Below are 26,577 nucleotides of genomic sequence, written 5' to 3' on the forward strand. Positions count from 1 at the left end.
AAGAAAGTTCCATTTCCTGTTTGATCTTGCGGGACCTTTTTTTTGAAACCTTCCCGGCAGAAACAGGCTATTATGTTTGTGGACAAGGAAAACGCCAAAATGTTTGTACTCAAGTGTCAAACTGTTTCTTGCTAAATTAAGCGCCTGGCTGATTTGGGACCAAGGTACAGTGTGGTTTAATATGTTTTCTTTTTTGTTGGTTTTTAATTGACATTATGGTAAATGAGCGGAAACTGAATTGTATCGCTGTTGCAGCGATCCTGCTGCTGACTTAATTGACTTCACACTGACATCACTGTGATACTGATATGCTTGTTTCACATGTAAATAGTAATGGAATTTATGCTTATGTATATATTTATATAGTTAATCGTTATAATGTTTTACTTGTTCAAGACCTGATTTTATTTATCTGTGTGTGCTTTCAGCTCCTACAGTATGTTTTGGAAGATGTGTTTTGGATGCAGTGTTAAAGAAAACGGTGACAGCTAAAGAAAATAAAAACTGACCATGAGTAGGCTACACCATTGTCAAAGCAGGTAACAGGTTTCATTAACAACAGTGCAGGTTTATTAAAAGGCAGGGTATTTAGTGTGTGGTTTTAACTCTGTAATGAGAAAAAAAACATGACAAACACATGATGGCTTCTATGCAAAGGTCAAACAAAGAGAGGAAGGCATCAGAAATAGTTCCTAATCAACCAAATGATTGCACCTGAGGGAGGTGAAGCCTTCCAGGCAGGTGTGTTGGCAAAGTGTTAAAGAATAGCAGGATCTACAAAGAGGCTCTGTACCCTCACCCAGGTGAAACTTAAGTAACTTCTTAGTGCATCAATATCTTTCAAATTTCCATAAATATATTAATAGCTATGTGGCATGTTTACATGTGGTAACAGAAGTGCATTTTTTATAGATTCAGTGTGGACAGAGAGCTCTGGTGTTATGCGATGCTGTGTGATAGTCGGATGTTCGTAATTGACTGGGACACGGTGTCATTATTCCTGTTCCACAGAGGAGCAGCTGCTGAGTCATGTGGGTCACCTGGTTAAATTCAGTAAATCGGATCGGTCCGATGTTTGGTGTAATATCAAAGCTTTTTGACAATTTTCACTCCAGCCCAACTCTAGTGTACAGTGCAGTGAATTCACTTTAACCAGCAGCATATCTTACAGCAGCACACCTGCAACATATTGATGGAGCAGAGTCAGAGCCAGAAGGAAGTTCCCACAGAAAGGATCTTTTACCCACAGTGCATCTGTGCACACATGTATGTCTGTGTGAGAGTGTCAGAGTAGGGATTGTGGGAGAGTTTCACTTGGGCATAGTTATCATGCATGTGTGCACATGGGTGTGTGTGTGTGTGTGTGTGTGTGTGTGTGTGTGTGTGTGTGTGTTTTTCCACCCAAAGCCATGACCTACATTTGCAAATTAAAAACAACAAACTACTCTGCACTCCAGGCACAGACTCAGAAAATTAGAAAACACAAGTACAGACTCTTTTCCCTGGTTGAAATGGAAGCAATATGCAATAAGAAATGAATAGCCTTTCCACCTTTGCACACAATCATGTTGGAGATTAGAATCATCAGTCCAAGACCCCTCAGTCGACTGAGATTGCTTCATATTGAGCAGTCTTTTTTTATTTTATATTGCAAGACAATGTGCTGTGCAGTATTCTTCTGGGTCCCCATATTTTGCTACGGAGTGAACGCTCTTAACTTTTTCGCTACTCTTTGGAAGGCTACAAGCTACAGCAGATGTGATGCAGCGGCACAGAAGAGGAGATACTTTTCGCTCTAAGGCTCCAAGATAACATTATCTTCTCCTCTGCTTGGAGGTGGTGAATTTACAGCTCACAGCAACTTAATACGACACAGTCTCTGGCTTTGTTCCGTATCTAGAGTCGGCAGAAAAGTGTTGTTTTGATCCATCATTAATATTGTTAGCTTGTGTACTATATCACATGAACGCTGCTGGCACACTGAACTGAGCCCTGCTCAAAGTTTGAAACTTTATATGGAAAAAATAAACTAATCGTTGTATATTCATATTGAAAGGCCAAATATGAATCGACTGGCATAATTCTGAGTCCTACTAATCATACACTATGTTGCTGCACATCATGTGATCACATCATGCAAATTTCATGTAAATCGAATTATCTTCTGTCAGATAAGGCTGACTTTCCTTTATAAGTGGGTAAAGCTGTGTAGTGGACTGCCTTGGCGTGGTCATTACATTTTTCCTCTGAGGAACTCCAGAGCTCAATGTCCCCTGGGCAAGTGGGGGAAACGTCAAGAGACACTGTTTTACGAACCCAAAACATCCAACAGGGGGTTGTTAATTAACTTAACTTATACTTCCTGGGGATGTCTGCAAACACGCTCTGCCTTTTTAAGCCACGGGAAAGTGTCAGTATCTGACACCCTCCATCCTGACATATGGTGGAAGGTAAGCACTTCGAAGGCCCCATCAGCATGTCACAGGATGTAGGGCGTCTGAATGACCTCCTGGGGTCACCCAGGCAATACCAAGCAACCATCGTATTGCCTCCCCTGCTGAGATAACAAAAGGTCGAACATTGGGTAAAGCCATTATATAACCCTGTGTTGTGATAAACATCTGACAGAATGACTTGGACCAAGGTTGTAAGTTAAAATTTCCCTTTCTTCCCTAATCTTTGTGACTGGGGGTGAGGTTGTCTCCCTGCTTCAGTAAACAGATAGGAGCACCTCCCATTCTTTTCATCTCATGTAATTTGAATGAGTTAGGTAAAGTACGTTTTATTCCCCTTTGTTATAATGGAGCTATACTGCCATCTAGTGGTCTTAGTTATTAGTAAGCTCGTAACCAACTTTGTAGTTACATGGTATTTTGAATTCATTGTATAATGTTAAAAGTAATCCTATATCTAAGTAATCACCAAGTTTCTTAGGATCCATGGTACAATGTTATGTTATGCGTGGTCATTTCACAAAATTGAGCAAAGGATCTTCAGAATCATGTGTTACGTTATAAATTACTTTTAGGTCTCCTAACATGCATTTGAAGTTACTGTGTGAGACTATAGTGGTGAGGAGATACGTGAATTTATACACCACGGGTTAGATCGCGTAATTCGTCATAAAGTTCAGAGACATAAATGTCTCCTAAATTACATTAGGTCTTTTAGAAACTTATACGATCGCTCGGTGCAAAAGTTCGCTAACTCCGCCTTCCATCCGCACCCCCAAATCGAAAGATAAAAACTGAGTGACTCTCTCTAAGCGCTCGCGCTCTCTCTCTCTCTCTAAACTCACTCTTCTCAAGGCTTCTCCTCTTCTCTCTTCTGAAGTTTTTCTTCGCTCCTTTTTACCGCGGTGCGTCTCGTGCATCCGCGCTCGCAACTTTTCTTTTCTTCAATTTTATAAGCGGAGCCGCAACAGCTCACCAGAGCTTTGCTGAACTTTAACTTTTGAAGCCATTTTCTTTTAAATCTCTTTGACGCTTTTCTTTATACCAGTTTTTGGTCAGTAAAGACATTTTTGGTAATTCGTTTTTAAGTAAAATCAAATTAATAATTTAAAGTGACTCCCTCAGACCAGTGGGATTACTTTGATTATTTCTGCGAGTTTTAATTGAGAAGGACACTCCGCGATTCGCCATCAACTCTGCCATGGATCTAGAAGCAACACCTGCTGCACAAACTATCAGCATCCGTTGCCTGCCCTTAAGGACTTTGTTTAAAGACTTTTACCGGTTCGCTGAGGCGAACACCGAGTCCAGTTAAAGACCGCCGCACACCGACTCCACCTGCCCGGCCGCCGCCGCCTTTCAGCGGGTCACCTCGTATGGAAGACGCGCCGCAGCTCTCCCCTGGAGTGACGCGAGGACCTGGACCTCCCCGGAGAAGTCCAATCAAGTCGACAAAAGTAGGCAGAATAACATTTTCTAGTGATCAGAGTTGATGTCGCATAGCGAAGCTTTAATGCCAAACGTCTAAATTCTACGTCACCGTTCAGTGCGCATCCACGCTTGACGGTCACGTATTTCCTCCACTATCATCCATAATTAATTATTTACATCACCTGAACATACATCACGTAGGTTCCCTTTTATGTATTCTCTGTCCTTTTATATGTCATATTATTTCATCTATTTACTCTTCATTTTATTAGTCTAAATAAATTATCCTCATTTATCGCCAAGTCGTTGTCTGTGGATATTATTTCATGAGAGAAACAAGATCAATGTATACAGAATAAACGGTACAGATTATGAGATTGATTGAAGTAATGACATGTCTTAACACTGTCACAATTTAAGATTTAATTTTCTCCTGAATGGAGAATGGTGCCCCTTTTACTTTAACGAGTGCAAAATCCAAATTTTAACGTAGTTATTAATAACCGCTACAGCTGTGACTGTGGGCCTGCAGATGTTATTTTTGTCTCCGTGCTGCCACAACACCTGAATTTCAAACAATAAAGGTTTACCTGATCATGCTAAACATGTACACATACTAGGTCTCAAAAGTAAATGTGTGAGTAGATTTGCACATAAAACAACTTGGGACTAAAAACCGTGAAACTCAGATTTGATCTCAGGCGCGTGTGTACGCTCAAGAATGCCAATCGATCATAAATTGTCTGTGTGCTCCCACAATTAGCATACATTCCTGCCCATGAACAGTGAGCACCATGTAAGGAGGTGATAATGACTACATAAACAAAAACAAAATCTTTTCCCAAGCTGTGATTGAAGTTATTTTGGTTGAAATGGAGTTGAGAAAAATTATTAACTTTTTTCTGTAAGTAGTGATGTGACGGGTTCGGACCAGGCTGTAATTTCTCACTATTACTACAGGCTTAAGCTGAGTAGGATTCCTGCAAATTTTATTTTATTTTATTTTAATTAATTTAATTTAATTTAATTTTATAAAACTGTTGTTAACTATTTTGTGCTCAAATGGCACTTTGGCAGGCAGGAGTTTTAATGGACTGAATCAGAAGGAGCATCACAGTCAGATGGAACCTGCCGCAAAAACGCAAAGAGCAGAGACAGGGGAATACACAACACAAATTAAAATTGTAATTTCTAATGATGTCAAGCAATATATATATAATTATTCCTTATTTATACAAGCACTTCAAGCGGTGAGAGGCAGGTGTAGATTTTGTTAATAGTTCCGAAAAGTTTGGAGCCACTAACATGTGGATGACGAAATACACTTCTGCAGACAGTTTACACACAAATTTCTTCTGCTAACGTTTCATGACTGAGACCCAATGTGTGTGCAAGTGTAGAAATGTGTGTTCATTTTTCATGCCCAATAATCAAATGTGCTGTGTCTCTGAAACATGGTTCATTAAAACTTCCATACAACGCCAGCCTGAGTTTATACAAGCACCTTCTGCTTTAGTTGACAACAATTCCTTGTAGTGTGTCTGTGTGTGTGTGGTTATGTAACACTACCTCCACTGCGTGCGTGTACATGGCCAGCAGTCAGGCAGTGTGTGTGCCAGCCTGTTACCTTTCGTGGCCCCCTGAGCTGCAGCGCCGTGATGTAAACTGTGATCATTCAGGAGGGACCTGGCACAACCACAGCGCTATTACCAAGGCTCAAACACTCAGGCATGATATCCAGGTGAACTTGGCATTAGCGCTGTGTTACTTGGCTGTCAGTTGAGGGCACACTGTATGTCTCCAGATTTAACAGACATCTTACTGCTACAGTGTGAAGACAGAACCAGCAGAGCTTGTATCACATGGATGTCCTAGTCATTTTTAATGCCCTCATTGTGCTGTCTTTTAATATTAAATATCTGCATCTTGCAGGTCAAAACCCATATCCATCAATGATCAGAATAATAAAATGTGAAAGAGTTTTAGTTGCTGGGGACTACAATATCTCTAACTTTAAATGGCAGAGTAATACTTGATAAGAGTGCTAACATTCTCTGTCACAGTAACCTGAGCACTGCTGAAAAAGCATGTAGGAGAAAAAATAACGTGAATAAGTGAATAAAAAGTTCAGCACCGAATATTGATAGAAATTATTCTCACTCAGGAGGATAGACTGCAGTACTCTTCATAATTCTGAGTAGTCTGAAAACCATCATTTTTACTATACTGCTATTTACTACTTCTTACTAGAAAAGTAGTGTGACAATATGATTTGTACAACAGTTAGTTCCTTCTAGGCAATTTGATTGGTTGACAGACATTACATGAGTGCTGATATACAGTACAACAGCACTGGGACTTTTAACTCTGCATGTATCACTCTGCTTAATAGCTCTTCTAAACCGTTAATTAGGCTCACATTAACAGTCTGTTGTTATCTAACGTTACAGTAGATTGTATCAATGTTTGAAACATGAGGAAATCCCGTCTGACCAGCATCATTGCTCAAAAATTACTTGAGCAAAATCCAGCCACATGCAAAAGCCCTCGACCTGCAGCCCAGAGGAGGAGCAGCGGTGACAGATGGGTTTTGGTAAACCGCTGTTCACTGGAAGTAAAAAAGCTGTTACAGATGTTACAAGGATGTGTAGTGAGACAGAAACATACTCGTCTGACACTATCCGCAGCCTGAGAGCCATCGACATACAGACACAAACTGATACGGGACTCGAGGTGACGGAGATTACGGCAGTGAGTGGACACACACTCCAGCAACGATCTGTCTGATCAAACTAACTCAACTGAATTTCACAAAGTGTCTGTGAACAGACTGATTTCACAAAACACAGAGATAAATGTTTATGGTACTTAGCAGCTGGTCTGTGCATAACATGCAGGCCGAGCTTCCACAAAGATAGCAAGGTACTGTGCAGGAAAATGTTTGTGTGTTGCTAGGCAACAGCTGTCAGTTCCAGCAGTTGTGGAATTTTTTGTGTTGGCAAAGTCAAAAAAATGAAATAAAATAATTAAATAAACAAATCAAATCATAATCCATTGTCTCTTATTACTGTAAACTAATAAATGGCGTTTGTTCAACTGTTGTATAAAAGCAATATCACACTTGAGGTCCTGCTGTTGTTCTGTATTTCATCACGGCTGTGATTTGGTCGCAGGCATGAGGCTGCAGGATATACATACAGTACAACAGCTCTCCCTCTTGTGTGATATTGCTTAAATATTGTCAAACTACAGGCATTTAAAACTTGAACACATTAAACCTACTTGTGTCCGAGCTCGTGAGCAATGGTGAAGGCCAAGTTTAATCCATTGTCCTCTGCTAACACACACTTCCTCTTGGCGCTGCATACACCACCCAGATAAGCAATACCTGGAACACAAAGACATGACATGACAGTGAGTTTCACAGATAACATTTTCATTTGTGTCTTCATGTTTGACACTAAATGCTGATTTAAAGGAGCACGCTGTATTACACTTTCATTAATACACATCCTCCTTGAGGCGGCCTTTAGCTCATCTGCTAGAGTATGTGCCCCATATGCAAAGGCCTTTGCAGCAGCCAGGGTTCAATTCCAGCCTATGGCCCTTTGCTGTGTGTCAACCCCCCTCTCTCTCCCACATTTCCTGTCATTCCACAGCTGTCCTATCAATATAGGGGAAAATACCCTAAAAATAATCTTTAAAAAAAAAAATACACATCCTTAAACCAAAAATCAGACAGGAAGATGAAGGTCAAAGCTGTTCTTTTCCATTTCTAGGCAGCAGGTGTTTGATAACACGCTACACCTCAGCTGACAGGTCAAATCATGTTTAGATGCTGCTGTGGCTTTATGAGACTGTAAACTCACCAAATTCTTATGTTAAATAGATTCAGATTTAGATTTGTTCTTTTTTGTTGTTTTAGAGTAAATTTGTCTTCACAGTCTGTACACATTCACAACAACAATCACAGACATTACAAAGAAACACAAATCATTAAAGAGTGACCAAGCTATTTAGAGCCCTGATGGTTGAGGGCACCAAACTCTTTCCAAAGCAGCTTTTCTTGCATACTGGCTGCCTGTATTGACGGCCAGAGGGAAGGAGGAAGAAGCATGGGTTGAGGGGGTGGCAGAGGTCATGTGCTATGGACGGCGCTCTGCGAGTGGTTGCAGTGTTAATAAGAGCTGGCAGATTGGGAGTGGGGGTACCAATTGTTTTGGAAGAAATGTTGATGATTTTCAGTTGCTTGCTTCTATTGCTGAGGGTGAGCATTGTGAAAAAGCAGGGGGTGCAGTACAGGAGATTGGGTTCAATAATGCTACGGTACAGTAGGAGCAGTAGGTGGGGTTTGACTGAGAGAGACCTGAGTTTACAGGTGGCAGATAGTCTTTGTTGGCAGCTTTTATGGATGCCTATGGTGTGGTGATCAAAGCTCAGTTTATTGTCCAGGATGACAATAAACTATAACTCTCTACAATCTCCACTGGTTGGCTGTTGATGAAATTGGGGCGGCAAAGGGGTGGAGAGTTTATTGCAGGTGATGAATATGAGCTCCTTCATCTGGGAGACATGGAGGAGGAGATGGTTGTTTGTGCACCACTGTGTGAACTGAGGGGCACCAGTGGGGGCACCAGTGTTAACAGTGATGGTGGGGGATATGGTGGTTCCCACCCTGACAGCTTGGGGTCGATCACTGAGAAAACTGTGGATTCAGCAGATGAGCAGGGGTGGAATGTGGACATGATGGAGTTTGCTGATCATCAGATGTCACTGAATGGTATTAAAGGCGGAACAAAAGTCTATGAAGAGGACTCTGGCAGTGGCCAGAGGAATCCAGATGTTGGAGGAAAGTGTGAAGAAGACACGCCACAGCATCCTCTGTCCCTCTTTTGGCCTTGTAGGCAAACTGGTAAGGGTCAAGCTGAGGGCAGGACAACTGGGAGGATAGCGTTCAGTACCAGTTTTTCAAGGCATTTCACAGAAATGGATGTGAGTGCGACTGGTCTGTAATGATTTAGTTCAGAGGGGCAGGGGTTTTTGAGGACAGGACTGGTCGATGTTTTCCAGAGGGTGGGGACGGTTGCAGTCAGGAGTGACTTACTGAAGACAGAATGCAGAACAGGGGTAGCTTCAAAGCACAGCTCTTGAGCAGCCTTCCAGTGATCCCATCAGGGCCCAGGGGCCTTTCCAGCTTTGCACCTTCTGAGTAAGTGGCATACATCCTCTTCTGAGAACGGGACAGGGTTTGATGGCTCCAGGGTGGGTTGACTCCCAAGCAGCATTTCACACTCAGAAGAGCAGTTGATGGTGTCAAACCAGCATAGAAGGTCCCTATTGAAGGAAATGGGATCAGCGGGTGAAGGAGTGCTGCGTTTTGAGGTGGACCTGGTGAGTGTTCTCACCTTCTGAAAGGCCTGCCTAATGTTCATGCTACTGAAGTCCTGTTCTATCTTGTTCTTATATGCAAGTTTAGCTTTCTTAAGCTCATTCTTCACAGAGCGGTTGATGGCTCTACGGGAAAGCTCTTTGCAGTGGAAAGCTTGCTTTTTTCCTTCAGTTTAAGTTTTATTTGAGGCATCATCCATGGTCTTGAGTTGGGGTATTTTTTCACAGTTTTGGCTGGGATGGTAGTCGCCTTGCAAAACTTTTTTTTTTAAAGATTACTTTTTTGGGCTTTTATTGCTTTTAATGGACAGGACAGATTGAGTGTGAAAGGTGGAGAGAGAGAGGGGGCGACACACAGCAAAGGGCCGAGGCTGGAATCGAACCCGCGGCCGCTGTAGCAAGGATACAGCCTCTGTATATAAGGGCGCCGCTCTATCGACTGAGCCACCAGGCACCCCCCCATGTAAAACTTGATGTATTTTGTGAGTATCTCGACTCTGGCATCCAGATTGCCATGAAAGACACGATTGCATCCTCTGACCAGTGGTATGCACTGTAAACTTGAGGTTTGTGATGTTTCAGTAGCTGCGTGTATTGTCGAAGCAGGTAAACAACGTTATGGTCCAGCAGTGGCTGCACACGAACGGCGTAGGCGTTTTGTAAGTTCCCATAACACAAGTCCAAAACATTGTCTTTCCTCGTAGGGATATTCACATACTGGTTGACTGTTGGGAGAACACTGTCCAACTTGCAGCTGTTAAAATCACCCATCATAAAGACCGGAGCGTCTGGGTATTTTCCTAACATAGCATGGGCTCTCTCTGCTGCTAGCTCAGCTGTGGTCTTGTTGTCAGCATTTTTTATGTCTGGTGAGTAGATCTTATCATGGATCTTGATGCTACTGCAACATCTGTTGTTAATGTATACACAGACCCTTCCGCCCCTCGTCCTACCGGATTCCCTCGTCCTGTCTGCTCTGATGATGGTGAAATAATCCAGGCTAACCTCCTCATCAGGAATGGAGTCATTCAGCCAGGTTTCGGTAAGGGCAATGATGCACCTGGAGTGCAAGATGTCCATCTTGCTCCAGAGAGACTGTACATTTGCCTTCACAACCGGAGGCAGAGGGGGGTTGAATGAACGCCACCTAAGCCTGGTGTGTACCACACCTCGCCGGCCTCGTTTCCTCGGCTTGCGTAGGATATCAGCTGGGATGTAATCAGATGGTTTCAGGCTGAGAGGGATGGAGCCCCGGAAAAAGAGGAGGTTTTCCATGAAGTAGGTGAGTTGGTTCTCGCTATGCACTCCCTGATGTAACGCGCCAGCTCTATGGTCGCAGATGATCTGTAGTATGATCAGTGTAATTATCAGCATGTTTTCCATGCTAGCCAAGACAGCAAAGGCAGACTTGCACAAAAACTTAGACAGACAAAAGAACTTAACAGATGCAGACTGGGGACACGCCAACATGACAAACAGACACGATAAACGAACAGACTGTGGTGTCGCAGCAACAGACATGGGCCAACCACCATCTACCAGGCAACCCCCATAAATAAATGTTGTGATCCATGTGTTGTTTTTGATATAACTGGAAAGCAGAAGGTCTTGTCAACACTATTATATAACTATAGCACTAAATCACAGGTATAGTGGCGCTAGTGTTTTTAATATAACGGCTTCAAATCCATGTCTGTAGGGTCTGTCTATATATATCGCACCCTGATGATATTGATTTTTCTTAAAACTAACCAGTGAAGGCAGAGTTTGCTCAGTGCCTTTTGATTTTTTTGTACGTGATGTGGCAGTTTCTTCCCCCAAAGTTATTGTAAATAAAGAGTTATGATTGTGATTTGGTCTATTTCATAGATTGCATAAATAATATAGGTCTTTTGCAACTAGCTAAAAAAGAGGGCAAATCTCCACCTGCCGTGGCGAAGTTGGACATACTTCCATCAATAAATGAATTCTCCCCCAGTGCTTTTAGACTGGGACAAGGACAGCAGTCCATTAAATGACCCAATCGAGCTTTAACCATAGTTCCAATTAACTGAGCATGGAAACGTACTAAGTGGCCTACCCGGGCCACCCCAGTAGAAAAAGTCTGGACACACCACTGCAGGGACGTTGTTGTAAAATGCAGGCTTGCAGAATGGTAGTAGTATTGGCTCAAAATTGGTAAACAATGCACTTAAAAAAAGTCTATATTCATTCCAGCTCAAATATTCACTAAATTGGCTGCCATATTGGTTAAACAGCGAGTTTTTACCCTCTAAAATCAGTATCAGTCTATGAAATCCCACATCAGCTGGGCACTACCTAAATCCAATCACAGCAACGTAATGTGTCGTAGCGCTGAGCAACAGACTAGAGCACGCATGTCAGTGAACGTGTTTGTTTGCCATCAGAATTTGGAACGATGTTCCCCTTTAATAAGCGGTAGGTTAATGTGGCAACACACACACAACCATAGTTCTCCCACCACAAGGGAGCGTGATCCAAAAATGACACCATTATGTATTTTAGCGTTTAGCACAAACACGCAGTCTATCAGATATACCAGCCTATTTTCAATCTGAAGTCATCAAATGCCACCGCTTTTACAGTGCTTTCAGTGCAAGACATCAAAAGCCACCTTTTGCATCGGCATGACACTCCGCTGGATGGCATCCGCTTAGACCACAGCTGGACAGAACTGGTCAGCACTGGACAGCCAGATGGCAAGACAACACCTGCCGTGGCAGCACGATAAGCCAAAGAACAGTGTCAGGTTGAAACGCTAACTCTAACAATGTAATATAAGGAGCACAATGGCAGGCAGGCGGGTCCAACAAACTCCAAACTTTCATGCTGAAGTCCGGTGTGTGCTTCCTGTCGGAATGTGATGGTTTTTCTTTCTACGCCTTACCATGTACCTCCTTTCCCCAATCCTAACCCTCCATGCCAGCATGCGGATTTGTTGACGTTCTGGTGTTGGTTGCCTTGTGCTGTTGTTGCAAAAACATAACTGCATGCAGTGTAATCCCACCATGTGCATTTGTTGACATCACGGTAGCAGCATCCTGGAACGTCACTAAAAGACACAGAGGGGTACCTAGAGCATAATATGTAGAAGTCTACTACAAAGCTGCAACATGTGACAACATGGGAGGAGATTGTGTTTGATATGCATTTATGCTTGGTCTGGTTGGATGGAATTCTGTCTGAACAGGAGGAGGACCACAGCTATCTGGCCAGAACAAATAAAACATTAACTTGCAGACTTGTCTGGTTTCCACGCTAACATTATTGGTTCTGCACTTCAAAAGCAGAGGCTCCAAACACCACTGAAATGTCTGTCATCAGTAATCACTGGAGTCAAGTACTGCTGGCAAACAGGTTGACTGAGTATATACCAGATCAAAAATGTGAAGAAAAGCAAAACAATCAATCAATGTTTCACCCAGGCATGCTCTGAGGTGAAAGTTGCAGAGATCTCTCTCTCTTTCTCTCTCTCTCTCTCTCTCTCTCTCTCACACACACACACACACACACACACACACACAGACACACACACACACCTGCTTTGTGTCCGTCTCTGGAGACAGGCCATATAAGCTCATTTGAATCCAGGCAGGCATAAATTTAATCACTGAGAATAAAACAATCAAAGCCAGATGAGATTTATGAAAAAAGCAAAAAAACTGGCACAGAGACAAGTAATGGCCTTATCAGCCAACACAGCAAAAATACGTACCTCACTGGGGAATGACGTGAATTGCACTTTAGGATTCAGGTCAGTGTGATACGACAGAGATGGTGAGAGGGAACACAGAAGAACAGCTGGAGAAGCTCAAGTATGAGCTGTGGGCACAGTAGATAAAGCCGAGCAATACATGTACAAAGTTAAGATAACATAAAATTGAGGTTTAATGGCTTTCCCATGGCATTAAGCTTTCTTGTTGTGTCACTCAGTCTTGGTCATCATCAAGCTCCAGTGACTGTTAAAAGTCTAAATATAGGACAAGCATATGACATGGTGTGGCTTGACTCCATATAAGCTCAGTAATTGGAAAAGACTGGGTGTGTCTCAGGGGGTCTGAGACCCCTTGACTGACATTTCAGACTCCCTGAAAGCCTTTAATGCAAAATTTTGTGGGGTCTTGTGAAAACATTTTAAAACATTATTTTTCGCTTGCTATTGTCACTAAAAATGCCATTTGAAAGTATACTGTGTTTGTATTCATTATGTAAATAGCAAAACATTTATTTGCAAATCAGAATACACAAAAATATTGCCTCTGGGAAAGCCTCCCTCCATGTGGGGCGCTGTTTCAAATGGTCCACAAACAATGACCTAACATAACCCCGCCATACAGCCTGAGCAGCAGTGGACTTTTTTCCACCTTAAAAACTGCGGACTGTCAGGAAAATATGTCAAAGAGAAAGCATAGTTTATTGCTTGTCAACTTTGGATTCACTACTAAAAAGCTGAATCAGAATAACAGCTAAGGCAGAGTGAAGACTTAGCCACCTCCTGCCCAGCCACACCCCAGAACCTAGAACCTGGTCAGGTTGAGGATGAGGGCTCCACTCAGGAAGACGGAGACTGAGACGGGGATGTGGTGGCAGCTCCGAGCATAAGCGAGTGACCACCTGCTATGCTTGAGGTGAAAATTTGTACAGCAACATACTTGTGTGAGTCGTGGATCTATTATAAATCTGAACACAGTTGTGGGGGCGGGGCCTCATTCATTCCTATGAGAGCTTCTCAGTGGCGCATAAAGCAGAGAAAAATTTAGAAAAGTGTAAAATACCCGGATCTACTGGCCCATAGAGCATGCATAGAAGTGATTAATGACAGCCGAACGCAGCTGAGTGCGGCCAAGTGTACCCGAGCATTGACGCCGACTCACTGGCTCATTCACACAAGTTACCCGAGTCAAGTGCTTGAAGCTAACAGCGGTCGTTTCTCAAGCATTCCTCTCATAGTAGCTTAGCTTATTAGCAACAGCAGCTAGTTGGCGGTATAACGACAGCGGTTCTGTCTGTTTTAATATTTACGTGATAATCAGATAATGGCATATTTATCTCTCTCTCTACACACACACACACACACACACACACACACACACACACACACAAATATACATACAACTTATCAGGGAATCGTAATCACGAGCGGAGAATTTAAATTAACAGAATCAAAATGTGTTGTGCCCACAAAAATATAATAAAAGGTGGTGCCTTGTAATATTATTGTATTAATACACAGCTCAACTTTAAGTAAATACTACGTTCATTACCGTTTAGTAACTGTCACTAGTGCTCCACGCTGCTCACTAATAACCAGTAGTTTTAATACAGACTGTAGACTGTATATACAGTCTCTGATACAGACACGGTAAAACGTCCATATTAGAGGCTTTACAGCCAACAAGGTATGGATGTGTTTTGTAAAATGGTAAAAATGATGAATTATGATTCAAAAATATCCATTACTACAGCCAGCACGAAGCCTGTGTCGTGTCAGGGACTCCAAGAGTTAACTACAACACATCAACCTTTCTCGCAGATGTCATTCTTGTATATTGGGAGGGTAGAATAAAAGGCAGTGTGTATTTAAGACTTGACAATGCCCTTGTAAATCTGCGCTGCAATTAGTATAGCAGACAAAGTAAATCTCAGTCCCTCCAGAGTTTTGCGATATTGCAATCTCAACAGTTCGCACAAATTCAGCCATATCTGCGTGAATTAAGCACAACATTGCAATTTTGTTCGATCACAGCAGCTTTAAGAAAGACTATCAATCCCACACCAGGGATTCACATGTTACAATAGGGGTGGGTGCTATATCAAATATACTCAAGGTATTGCGACTTGTGTGATATATAAAATGACTGTATTGCGAACATTGACTAAAAATTGTCACATCGCTTTCAAAAGCCACCGCATTTTGGTTCTCTCTCTCTATGTCTCTCTGCTTCTCACAGACACACACACAGAGCAGGGCTTTTGCAGAGCTCTGGACCATGACTATTTAGTCACATTTTGCTGACATGGAGCACTACTGTGATTTGCAAATATATAACCTGGAGAGCTGTTTCCAGATCACCAAGACCGTAAGCCTCCTATAGACTTGTGCAAGAGTAGCAGTCTCACAAGTTTAGCGCAGCTACACTGAGTGACATGGATCTGATAAGCTTGGGTACGACATCAAGTTTGATATATGCAAACTGTATGATGACATCACCTACTGAATTGCAGGCTACTATGTACATCCATCGACATCATTATGCAAGAACAAAACATCATCAGCATGCGTCATCCGTCTACGTCGCTGTAGTAGTGAGAGAATAATGTAATCAAGCAAATGGAGCCTTTGCTATAGTGGCATTTATGTGTGTCGGAAGAGGTCTGAAGAACAAGAGGAGGAGAATTTGGATGCGGGCGTGGCTAGGGAAAAGAGGCCACCTAGGCATAACAATTTTGCAATGAGACAAGTATTTATAAGCAACTACTAGCATTTAGCATTCACTAGCTGTGCTAGTCAATTTATCATTTCATGCTGCTTTTCTGTTGGTTGGTCAGGAGACGTAGGTCGTAACAGCTGTCACACAGTGAGATGTCCATCCCAGTTTTTTAACAGAATTTGATCCCAGGCTGTGTTTTATCGCAAGACCATGACAACAGCCATCCTTGAACCTCTCTCACTGTGTAGGACCACCATTTAAAAACCAAAAGACCAACCAAAGATATTGTTACATTTCTGTCACATTAGTCATCTTTCGTCTGGGACAGCCCAAAATCACAGGGTGTATACCAGGCTTAAGTGATCACAGCCTGGCCACAGAGACTGGCTGACACAGGCCCGGAGAGGACAGGCTGTGCCAGTTCTGTCCACACAGAGAGGTGGAGACAGAGAAACATTTTCCTGCTTCAATGTAGCAAATATAAAGCCATGAGACTCCAAGATTTTAATAAACTCTCTGACCAGATCAAAATGCAACATACTTAGAGAAAATAGTGTCAGCTCCATGGAAGCAGGACAATATGTCAGCACATGTCACAGCGTAAGAGGCAACCAACACAACACACAACAGCTGGAGTTCATCTCCTCACAGCTCACAATCTGCCCTTTCTTTACTTAATCTATTTATTTTTTTTTTACTTTTGATATTTACACTTTTGCATGAAGATATTTTTGTTAATTGTTTCTTTACTGACCCTAAAGAAACCTCAATCACTTTTTTATACAGTAGTAGACCTATGCCAAGCATACATATACACACCGATTATATTGGCTTAGACAATCTTCAATCACGTGTTAATTGTTTTGTAGCATTTTCTTTATGTTTAGGTTTTTATATTGATTTATTTTAGTTGACTTAATGAATTGTATTTTTCCCTCATGTCTTGATTCAATCATATCATCAAAGCAATATTGCTCACCTGACAATAACACCAAAAAGGTATGCTGAAACTGAAAATTGAAATTGAGAGACAGTGCAAGAATAGTACTCACCCACAGTATCACAGGGTTCGTCCTTATGGACGCAGAAATCTGTCCTGAAATAGATCACAAATCCAAATTAACTTAGTGTTTCTTCCATATTTACCTAAAATTTCACTGAAACCAGCCCATCATTTTTCCTTTTCAGTAAAACTAGTTTAACGTAAACTCATGCTTATCAGTTCTCACATTTGTTCATTATGTTTGTCAGGCAGCTAGCCAGCTGTAGTGTCAGTTCAGTCAGGCAATTTGGATTAAATGAGATGGACTTGCTTTACTGATGGAGTGTTGGCTACATACCTGGTGACCAGCACAGCGGTGTCCACTGGTGGGATGTCGTCCCTTCCACCAGGAATGTGGTTGGTGCCGAGGTGCCGCGCCCCAAACTCTTGATACTGCCAGTGACAAAAGCTCTCCAGAGATCTCTCTCCATGATGGCCCACTTTTAGCTTCGCCTGAACAACAGACACAGAGCACATTAACTCTGCTGCTTCTTTGTCACAAACCATCCTAGTAATGAGCCGCACTGTCTGAATACACTCACAAACAGGTCAACAGTCAGTTCAAATTAGTAACATTTTGTTGTCAAAGAATTCAGAAAGAAAAAAATGTATAACAATAAAATATATATAACAAAATGTATCTAACAACTATTCAATAAATATTGCAAAGTGCACAATTGTTTTTGCAATTCTTTTATAAAACATAAAACAGGAATTTGAACTCCGTAAATAGCCCTTTATTGCTGTATATTTTGTACAGCCTAGGAAAAAAATGTGATACAGCATAGCATTTTGATATTTTATTGTGGCAATATCATATTGCTACAGGGACACCAAAGGTAATAAATCGCAACATATTGCAGAATAATTTATAACAATGCTCATCACATCTAAAAAAGATAAAAATTGCTATAATATTGTATCATGCTGTCAGTATCACGAATATATCAAAATATATAATATTGTTTGGCCTCAGGTGATTCCCACAGCTAATATTTTGTAATGGTAATGTAATAGTGTGCTGTGCGAAGTTGAGCATTTACCCTTTAAAATCTTGTTTTCTTGTGCTGCGTTCAGACACCTTTCCCAAGCTATTTGCTATTTGAAACCTTAGCAAATTGGTTTGATTTCTTTTGGTTAAAACAAAAACCTAGGGGAAAAAGGCAATGACAAAGGAATGTCCTTTAAATTGCAAGAATTTTTTATGGAATTATCAAAAAATAGACAATTTTTTTCTAGAATACTATATCTTCAGTTATTACAATTTAGAAATATGGTGCGGAAAAAATGTATCCATAGATACTTTTTAAAATTAAGACATTTTTTTGTGTAAGTGTTCACTATATTTGAATCTTATCTCCTCTTTACCTTCCACGGCAGCTGATGGAGGCAGCGGTAGAGTAGCAGCTCCACTGTTAGTAAGGAAAATATTCTAAATATAGCGTACACTAAAACTGTTATTGATTTTTTAGGTGGTTTCAATGTAATAAGTAAGGGCAGAGTTTGCTCAGTGCCATTTGATTATATGTACGTTACGGTTTTCTGCCCCAAAGTCATTGTAAATAAACAGTTATAACTGTGATTGGGTCTACATCATAGACTGTATAAATAATATAGGTTTATAGTAACTAGCTGAAAGAGGGCAAATCTCCACCTGTTGTGGAGGAGACGAACATACTTCCGTAAATAAATGGATTCTCTCCAGCTGCTTGTGACGACAGTAGTCCAATTAAATGGCCTAATGAGGCTATAACTGTAGCTCAGCTAAACTGGGCATGGAAACATATTGATCGACTTATTCATGGTGCTCATTTTAAAACACACTCACCTGCAGCTATCCCAGCTAAAATCCTCTACGTCTACGCCTGGTCTGGGATCTAGGTGAGGTGCGCACATTTTCACCACATATTCCTCAATTTCAACAAATGGCAGTTTTTATGTGGGAATAGGTGTATGCATGATTTTGCACGTACACATTGCTTATAAATCTTTAGTAACCTGTATTTAAAATAAAGTCAAAGTGGAAAGTGGTCAAATTGACAAGTAAACTTACAGGGGGGTTATATATATATATATAACCCCCCTGTAAGTTTATATATATATATATATATATATATATATATATATATCTCAGAAATATTCAAAGCTTCAAACAAGAAAAAAAGCAATGAGATCGGTGCTAAAAACACCAATGTGCCCTATATCATTGCACTGCACAAGTTCCTGCAGTAAGAAAGGGATGGATACACTTCACAAACCTTTGAGAAACTTTCATTTGCCTGGGACCTGATTATTTCAGATAAAACACTTAAAGTAAAAATTAAGAGACATATTTTGCTACATGTTAATCATGTTAATGCAGATCACTCAGAATCTTTTTTTTTTTTGGATTCAGAAGGACCAAGCACTTTAAAGAAGAAAATGGGAATTTCTTTCCTGAGGGGCATGACCTTACACACACACACACACACACACACACACACATACACACACACAGACCACACACATAGGGTGGGTCAAGCATTTGTGTGTCAGTGACAGTCAGGTTGTAATGCTCAACACATAGCTAAAGTAGGACCATTAGGGGTTAAAAGTCAGGCTTACTGGACGGCTGTGAAGCAACACCAGCTTGGTGACGCGGATGTTGATCCTAACTCCCAGACTGCGGTGATGGAACATGTTGTAGACCTGCAAGAGACAGACCAACAATACCACAGATTTTACCAGCAGGTAAGAAAAATGTGAGCAGAGATGAACCAAGGTAATAATGTTTGAGTTTATATATACTTGTGACTTTGAAGCAAATTTTGCTCACACTATGTTGCCTTGCCTTAGAACACTCGTGGACACCTTTATTCAGGGTTACAAACTTTGGGTACTTGGCAGGAGTGAGATATTGATGCCATGGGCTTAATCACCTGTTAGCCCACACCCTTGTAGTGGGGGTCTATGGGAATCCTCAACTGTTTGTTTGTTTTTATAAACAAATTATATTTTGATGCTTTTAATGTACTCAAACACATTATTTTTAATTCAAGGTTGACATTCTTATCATATAAAAATTGAAATATGTAGGGGTTTTTTTTATTGGCCAGAATAATTCTGAATTATTCTGATGTGAAAAAATATTGGTAGTTGTTAGTAATTAGTATCGGTATTAAGTGGAAACAGAATACTTCACAACTACCATTATTACACATTTAACTGATTTATACAGTTAAAATGTTTATTAGTTTACAGTGGTGAAATTTAAGTAAGGCTATATTTGCTCAAGCACTGCACTCAAGTATAAGGTAATCAGATTTCAAAAATGAAAACTGAGGAAATTTCCAGTTTGGTGCTCAAATGGTGGTGAAATTACCCAATGTTGTAATCTATGAAATAAAAAAGGAGGACATTTACAGTTTCATTTGACCATGGTATGCATTATTTATTAAACTATCCAGAATTATGTAAGAATTAAACGCTGAGCATCGACATTCCTTTGGGAGGAGAAGGCTAAGACTGTAATGTTTCTGGATTCTCACCATGTTCATGACTGTCAGTAAGAACCTCTGTGCCGCCTCGGCGCCATGGTACTGCACCATGTTGGAGTCTGCCACTACCACTGTCTCCACAGTGTACGCTTCATGCAGGCGAATGGAGTTCCTCTTCCCGCGACCCTCCTCACCCACTTTTACCATCTTCTCCTTCTTCTTCCCTACCACAAAAAGGCAGAGAGACAAACAGGAAGACCAGAGTTAGAAACACTATGCTGGAGGGACAAGTAGCACAGGCACTCAGGCCCACTAGGAACAAATTTAAACCAGTACATTGTGCTGCAGAAAAACACAAACAAAACAAAAAACCATGAGACTGAGACTACATGGATTCACTGCTGTGTATTCCTCTGAGATTTTTGCATTCTTTTGCATTAGTCAAGCATCACTGGGGTTTTGTTAACAGATACAACAAGATTTTAAAAATAAATATTTTAATTAGAATATTTGAAAATAATAGGATTAGGAACAAATAACAGAAAAGTTTCAATAGTGGTATTGATAAAGGCTCAGATCATTAAGGAGTCTTGATAATGGTATCAGTATCATTAAAAATTAAGGATCCCCATCAGGAATCACAAGAATAACTATTCTGGTCATAAGTTTCACTCTTTTGCCAATCATCTCCTCAGCTGTAGTTGACAACTATATATGTTGTGGTCTGATTTATAACAGCTAAAATATTTTCAGATAGAGTTCCCTGAGGCAAAATCTGATCAAATGGGGATCCTTGACCTAATGTGGAACAATTAAGCAGTCCTTGACATGAAACAGGTTGAGAATCCCTGATATAAATATCTCTGGTTACACAGCGTGACAGTGTCAGGGAACATTAGGAGCTAATCAGGAGATGTGGAGCTGTATATGATAGCAAACCTCTGCAGGCAGATCAGTCTAGGCAAGTCCTGAAGGCTCAGAGCAGTCCCTGAACACATGTTTACACTACATGTCTGTTACCATCTCTCCTGGTTTGGCTCACGTCTACTTTTAGATCAGACACACCAGCTTGCTAGAGGCCCTTGCCGCCTTTTCTCCACTAACACACTCCTGATCATTCCAAAATGATACTACTCTGTGAGAAGCGGGAGCTAAGACTAATGAGGGGGTCGATGCATTTCTGAATGCTCTGTCTGGGCTGAGTGATGTTATGGGAGCACTGCAGGGCTTGGCTCTTAGTTGTCCTATTGCTGGAGACTCCCACAGACCCCAAATGTTTTGCATTTTAACAAAAACCACAGATTGCTTCAGAATTGAAACAGAGGACCACGATCGGGCAGTCTTCAGTGTTCATCAAAAACAGGTGATATGCTGACAATAAAATACTACACTGCTACAAAAAACCTCTGGGAATGGAAGCTCAGGATGACCTTAGTGCCAACCAAACTGTGTCAGTAATGCCATCAGTCAAGTACTGAAAATCCCCTTACAGGTGTGACATGAAGGTACCTGCACAACAGCTTGAGCAGACCCGGCTCACAGGAGGAGGCAGAGAGAGAAGGGATGGACAGACTCAGCTAAAGTCAATTCCCCGTAGTCAATTCTGCACACCTCTAGTTCCAGCCTCGTTAAAAATAATTTCTATCTACATTATGTGTGCATGGCAAGTGCAGCATTGTTAAGATAAGGGAAAGATTGTGTGTGAAAATGTCTGTGAAAACATGGATGTCTGTGAAAACATGGATGCTTCACACTCATCTCCCCCCTGCAGTACATAAGATCTCTACAATCAGCACAGTTTCGAGGAGGACACCTAAGGTTCTTGAGGTTCTTAACAAATAAGCTCAACGTGACCTTGACCTTTGACCACCAGATTCTGATCAATTAATTATTTAGTCCAAGGTGATGTTTCTGACAAATTTCAGGATACTCCCCCATGACTATCTTCAGATACTGCATTTACGAAGATGAGCCTGTTGCAACGTCACAGTGACCTTTGACCACCAAACTTTAATCGGCTCTTTCTTGAGTCCACTCTAATGTTGTGCCAAATATGAAGAAATTCCCCCAAGATGTTCTTGAGTTATTGTGTTCACAAGAATAAGATGAACACAAGGTCACAGTGACCTTGACCTTTGCCCAGCAAAATCTAATCAATTCATCCTTGAGTACAATCAAACATTTGTGCCAGTTTTGAGGAAATTCCCTCAAGGTTTTCTTGAGATATTGCATTGAGAAGAATGTGTGTGCCAGACATCAGATTCACTGTGATCCTATCCACCAACCTGACTCTTGATTTACAAACTACCTCCTTGTCTGCAATACACAAATTAGGTCTGAGTTAAGTGTCAGAGTTTGGCCAATTTAAACATAATTCCTGATATGGAATGGAATGATATGGTATGAAAACTGAGTGCAACATTTCATTATATCTCGCTTTCATGAACTGGCTCATGGTTCAGACACAATGAGGGAGAGCATGCAAAGTTTGGAGGTGAAAACAATGAAACAATGCATGAAATTAAATCCTTTTCAACATCAGTGAAGGCGCAACATCCACTAAGAACAAGTTCTAATGTTGAGTCTTCATGATCTGTCCTTTTGACTAGTTTTTGTTCACTATATTAATTTGATTGAAAACTCCACAAAACCAGCAGCATTCAATTCAAAATGGTGTGGGAAAATACAGCTGGAGTCATGAAATGCAACTCACTGATGGAGTAAACTACAAACTTATTCAAAAATCACAATATTCATACATAAAACACACTGAACCCATCCCTCACACCATTAAGGTGTCATTTGTGTTTTAACAACATAAAATAGCAAAATTAACAGAAACTTCTCAGTCCAGCACTACCTTGTATATATATATATATATATATATGTCTCAAAGGAAAATTCGGGTCCTCCCGTCTCTACTCCTGTATGCTCCTTTACATCATCACCACTGCTGTTGACATTAAGTTAGCTTGTTAATACTGTTAAGATGTTTTAACATTTCACCTTGTGTTCAGCTAGCTGGGGGCTCCAGTGTCGATCTGGGACCGCTTATTTGAACTCTGCAGAGGCCAAGTTCTTGGTCGGAATGACCAGTATATTCTTTGGCCCATCTGGTGCCTGTTTAGCCTGCTTCCTGGAGTGTACAAATGTAGCAGTGCATTATTGATTCACAAGGACACTGACTTCCAACCAAGATTTAAAGGACCCCAATTCACTGGAAGCCAAACTAATCCACATAATGTTGCATACATTCTGTATAAAATTCTTCACTCACATTTGAGTCGATACACTTGGGTCTCTGAGTCACTGCAGTCCAACAGATTGGAGGCTGCAGGTGTGGAAGTGTTCAGTTTGCAAGAAAACTCTATTTTTTCATTGTTTAGTATTTCTTTTTACAAAGTCAAACATTTTTTTTTTTAGTCATCCAGTAGGCTTGGGTGGTATCACAATATTACAGTATACCAGGGTATTTGGAAACCCAGAAGGTATGCTTTTCAATACCATCATAAAGGTCTCAATACAGCCTCTGGTCTCTACTGTTGGAACAGGCAGCTGAGCTGAAAGACACAGCAACACTTAGTGGTGATGGGGGAAGTCACAGGACTGTGAACAGCCAGCGGCCAGCAGGTAGAGAGAGACAGTGGGGATTAACAGCATGTTTTTTTACATCTAACTTAAGGATTTATTTTGACCAAACCAGAGCTGGTGATTTCTGAAACAGTGGACTTACTATAACACTAATAGCAAGACTAACCAAGACGGTTTGGGTGAGTTTTATTTTGTTTCTGTCTAGTTTGAATGAAATGTGTTTCAAGATGAGTTAACAAGGCAATTAAGCCTTGTCAGTCTTCTGTTACTGAGAGAAAGTTGAATTCAAAAGGTGTTCATTTGTATTTCTCTGTTGAAAAAGAAAAATAAGTGTGAGAATATTTCTTATAGTATATAGAATATTTACCTTTCATTTTGTGGGTATCTATTGTGTATTTATTTGTCTGAAAAGCTGAAAGTAAGTAGAAAGTATGAAGGTATGAAATATTACAATCTCCCCAAAGCCTTTTGTCCAGCTTACAAGTTTTTCTAGAAATATCATTATAATTTAATCATAAAGTGTTAATCCACATGTTGAGTTTCCTTGATTACTTAGCTCAGCAGTGGAGCTACCATGCATAAACTTTATAATAAAGTACCCCAATAACCTAAATAGCGCCTGGAAGCATAAGCTTATAAAAAAGACAGCTGAGAGCTAGTGGTCCCATAAAAGTTGCTACATAGTGTATCCCACCCAGGCAGGAAAATGAGCCTCTCTGGCAGGGATCAGAGAGCTGCTCTATGTTTGGAAGAAAAAAATCTTGTAATAAGAAGGGAGAGAGGATGTGTTTGAGTCACAAAGAGACAAATTACACAGTACTTTGAAGTGTAAAAGCTACAGCAGCACCACAAGGGAACAATGCCTCTGCTTACACAGCACTTTGTCAGAGAACATGGCAACATGCACAGACTGGACTGCTACTGCTGCTGCTCAGGCCTAAAGTAACTATTGTTGCTCAGAGACAGATGATAGTCACAAAGCAAACTTCCACTGATAACATTTTATAATGATTTTTATTATATTTGAACAACCTTGATTCCCAAAAAAGTTGGGACGCTGTGTTAAACCCAAATAACAATAAAATGCTATAATTTGTGAAATCTTTTGGACCTTTATGCAATTGACTACAGAAGAAAGACAATATATTTATTGATCTAACTGATAAACTTCATTGTTAGCACCAAGTTGGCACCAGGGCAACAAAAGACTGGGAAAGTTGTGGACTGCTCAAGAAACACCTGGTTAATTGGTCACAGGTGATATCATAACGATTAGACGTCCTGCAGAAAAACGTCCTCCCTGCAGTACTCTATAGATAGCCAGCAGCGTCACATATTCGCAGGGCTTAAAAGAAAGGGATGGAACACTGACACTTTCCTCCATCTATTCATAGAGTGTAGGAGAGAGAGAAAGAGAAATAAAATAAAGAGTGAACTTAAAAAAAAAGAAAAATTTTAAAATTTAAAATTAAGTTCTGAAATTTAGCAACCACCAGTTGCTGTTGTGAAAATAACTGAAAGAGGTGCTGGGGGAAAACCTATGATATCATTAAAACAATGTATACAAATAATAGATGTGCTGTGGAAATTGGCAATATGGAAAGAGATTCAGCCTACATTACATAATGTTGATATGGCTGTTTTGTTTTGGGTTTTTTTTTTCACTTTAATATTAATGTGTTTTATTGTTCGCATTTTAAAATGTGCACTTTTCCCTTTTATAGCCACCCTGTACAATGTGCTTTGGCAATACTTTGTTTCATATAAAGTCTCTTTGCATTTTAGAAAAAAGAAGAGAGAGCGAGAGAAAGCGAGAGAGAGCTTGTAGGAATGTTTGTCTTTTATTTTATTGATGTCAGCGCAATGAGATTATTGTTAACTTTTCTACATTTAAATAAGTGTTTTGGCAGCATCTACGGTATTACATCCTAACAATACAGCCAAATGAATTGATAATTCTATTGAGAGAGAGAGTCTGTCATGTTGTGAATTCCTGTGGACATGGAGCAGATTCTTAATGGATATAAAGTATGCCTCAGTTTGCATCTCTCTCCAGAGACCATGTGGTTTTGGGGAGGAAATGGAGGCTTTGGTGAAAAAGGAGAAGAGAAGAGAGGAGGAGTGGACCACAGGAGAGAAGCTGAGAGGATTGGCTGAGTGCAGGCAGACATGAATGCAGGAAAGACTGTAAAATCCAGCACCTGTCTCAGGACAGCAGCAGCAGACACACATCCAGTTAGTGTACCTCCTCAGTAAAATGTTCTGATCCCTCTGAGAACTGCAGCTGGATCAGCCCAGATCAGCCTCCCATCACACACTCTGCTGCCACCACTGTCAACACTGCAAGCCCTGCATGCAGAGGGCACTGTCATATATCACTGAAGGGGATCCCCAAGAGAATAGGAGAAAAGGAAGGAAGGAAAAAAGAAGGGAAAGGAAGGATGAAGAAAGGAAAAAAGGTAAGAAGTAGGGAAGGAAGTAAAGAAGGAAGGAGGAAAAGAAGGAAGGATGAAGGAAGGAAGGAAAGGAAGGAAGCAAAGAAGGAAAGAAGCAAGAAAAGAAGGAAGGATGGCAGGATGGCCAGAGGAAAAGCAGGAAGGAAAGAACTAAGGAAGGAAGGAAAGGAGGAAAGAAAGAAAGAGGGAAGGAAGGATGGAAGGAACAAAGGAAGGAAGGAAGGAAAGAAAAAAGAAAGAAAGAGGGAAGGAAGGATGGAAGGAACAAAGGAAGGAAGGAAGGATGGA

The 26,577-nt window shown here is 40.9% G+C and overlaps 1 protein-coding gene across 2 annotated transcripts in view; it reads right to left on the bottom strand.

The window, feature by feature from the left end:
* Nucleotides 1–26,577, bottom strand: part of adamts17 (ADAM metallopeptidase with thrombospondin type 1 motif, 17) — a 143,782-nt gene that overhangs the window by 90,546 nt on the left and 26,659 nt on the right. For both annotated transcript variants that reach the window (XM_042485175.1, XM_042485184.1), the window contains exons 4-8: nt 20,294–20,466; nt 19,371–19,454; nt 17,065–17,219; nt 16,777–16,820; nt 7,167–7,272 (exon numbers count right to left, since the gene is read on the bottom strand). In XM_042485175.1, coding sequence (XP_042341109.1) covers nt 7,167–7,272; nt 16,777–16,820; nt 17,065–17,219; nt 19,371–19,454; nt 20,294–20,466 — 562 coding nt within the window. The remainder of the gene's footprint in view (nt 1–7,166; nt 7,273–16,776; nt 16,821–17,064; nt 17,220–19,370; nt 19,455–20,293; nt 20,467–26,577) is intronic.

This window comes from Plectropomus leopardus, chromosome 1, assembly GCF_008729295.1.
Source record: "Plectropomus leopardus isolate mb chromosome 1, YSFRI_Pleo_2.0, whole genome shotgun sequence".
Classification (NCBI taxonomy): domain Eukaryota; kingdom Metazoa; phylum Chordata; class Actinopteri; order Perciformes; family Serranidae; genus Plectropomus; species Plectropomus leopardus.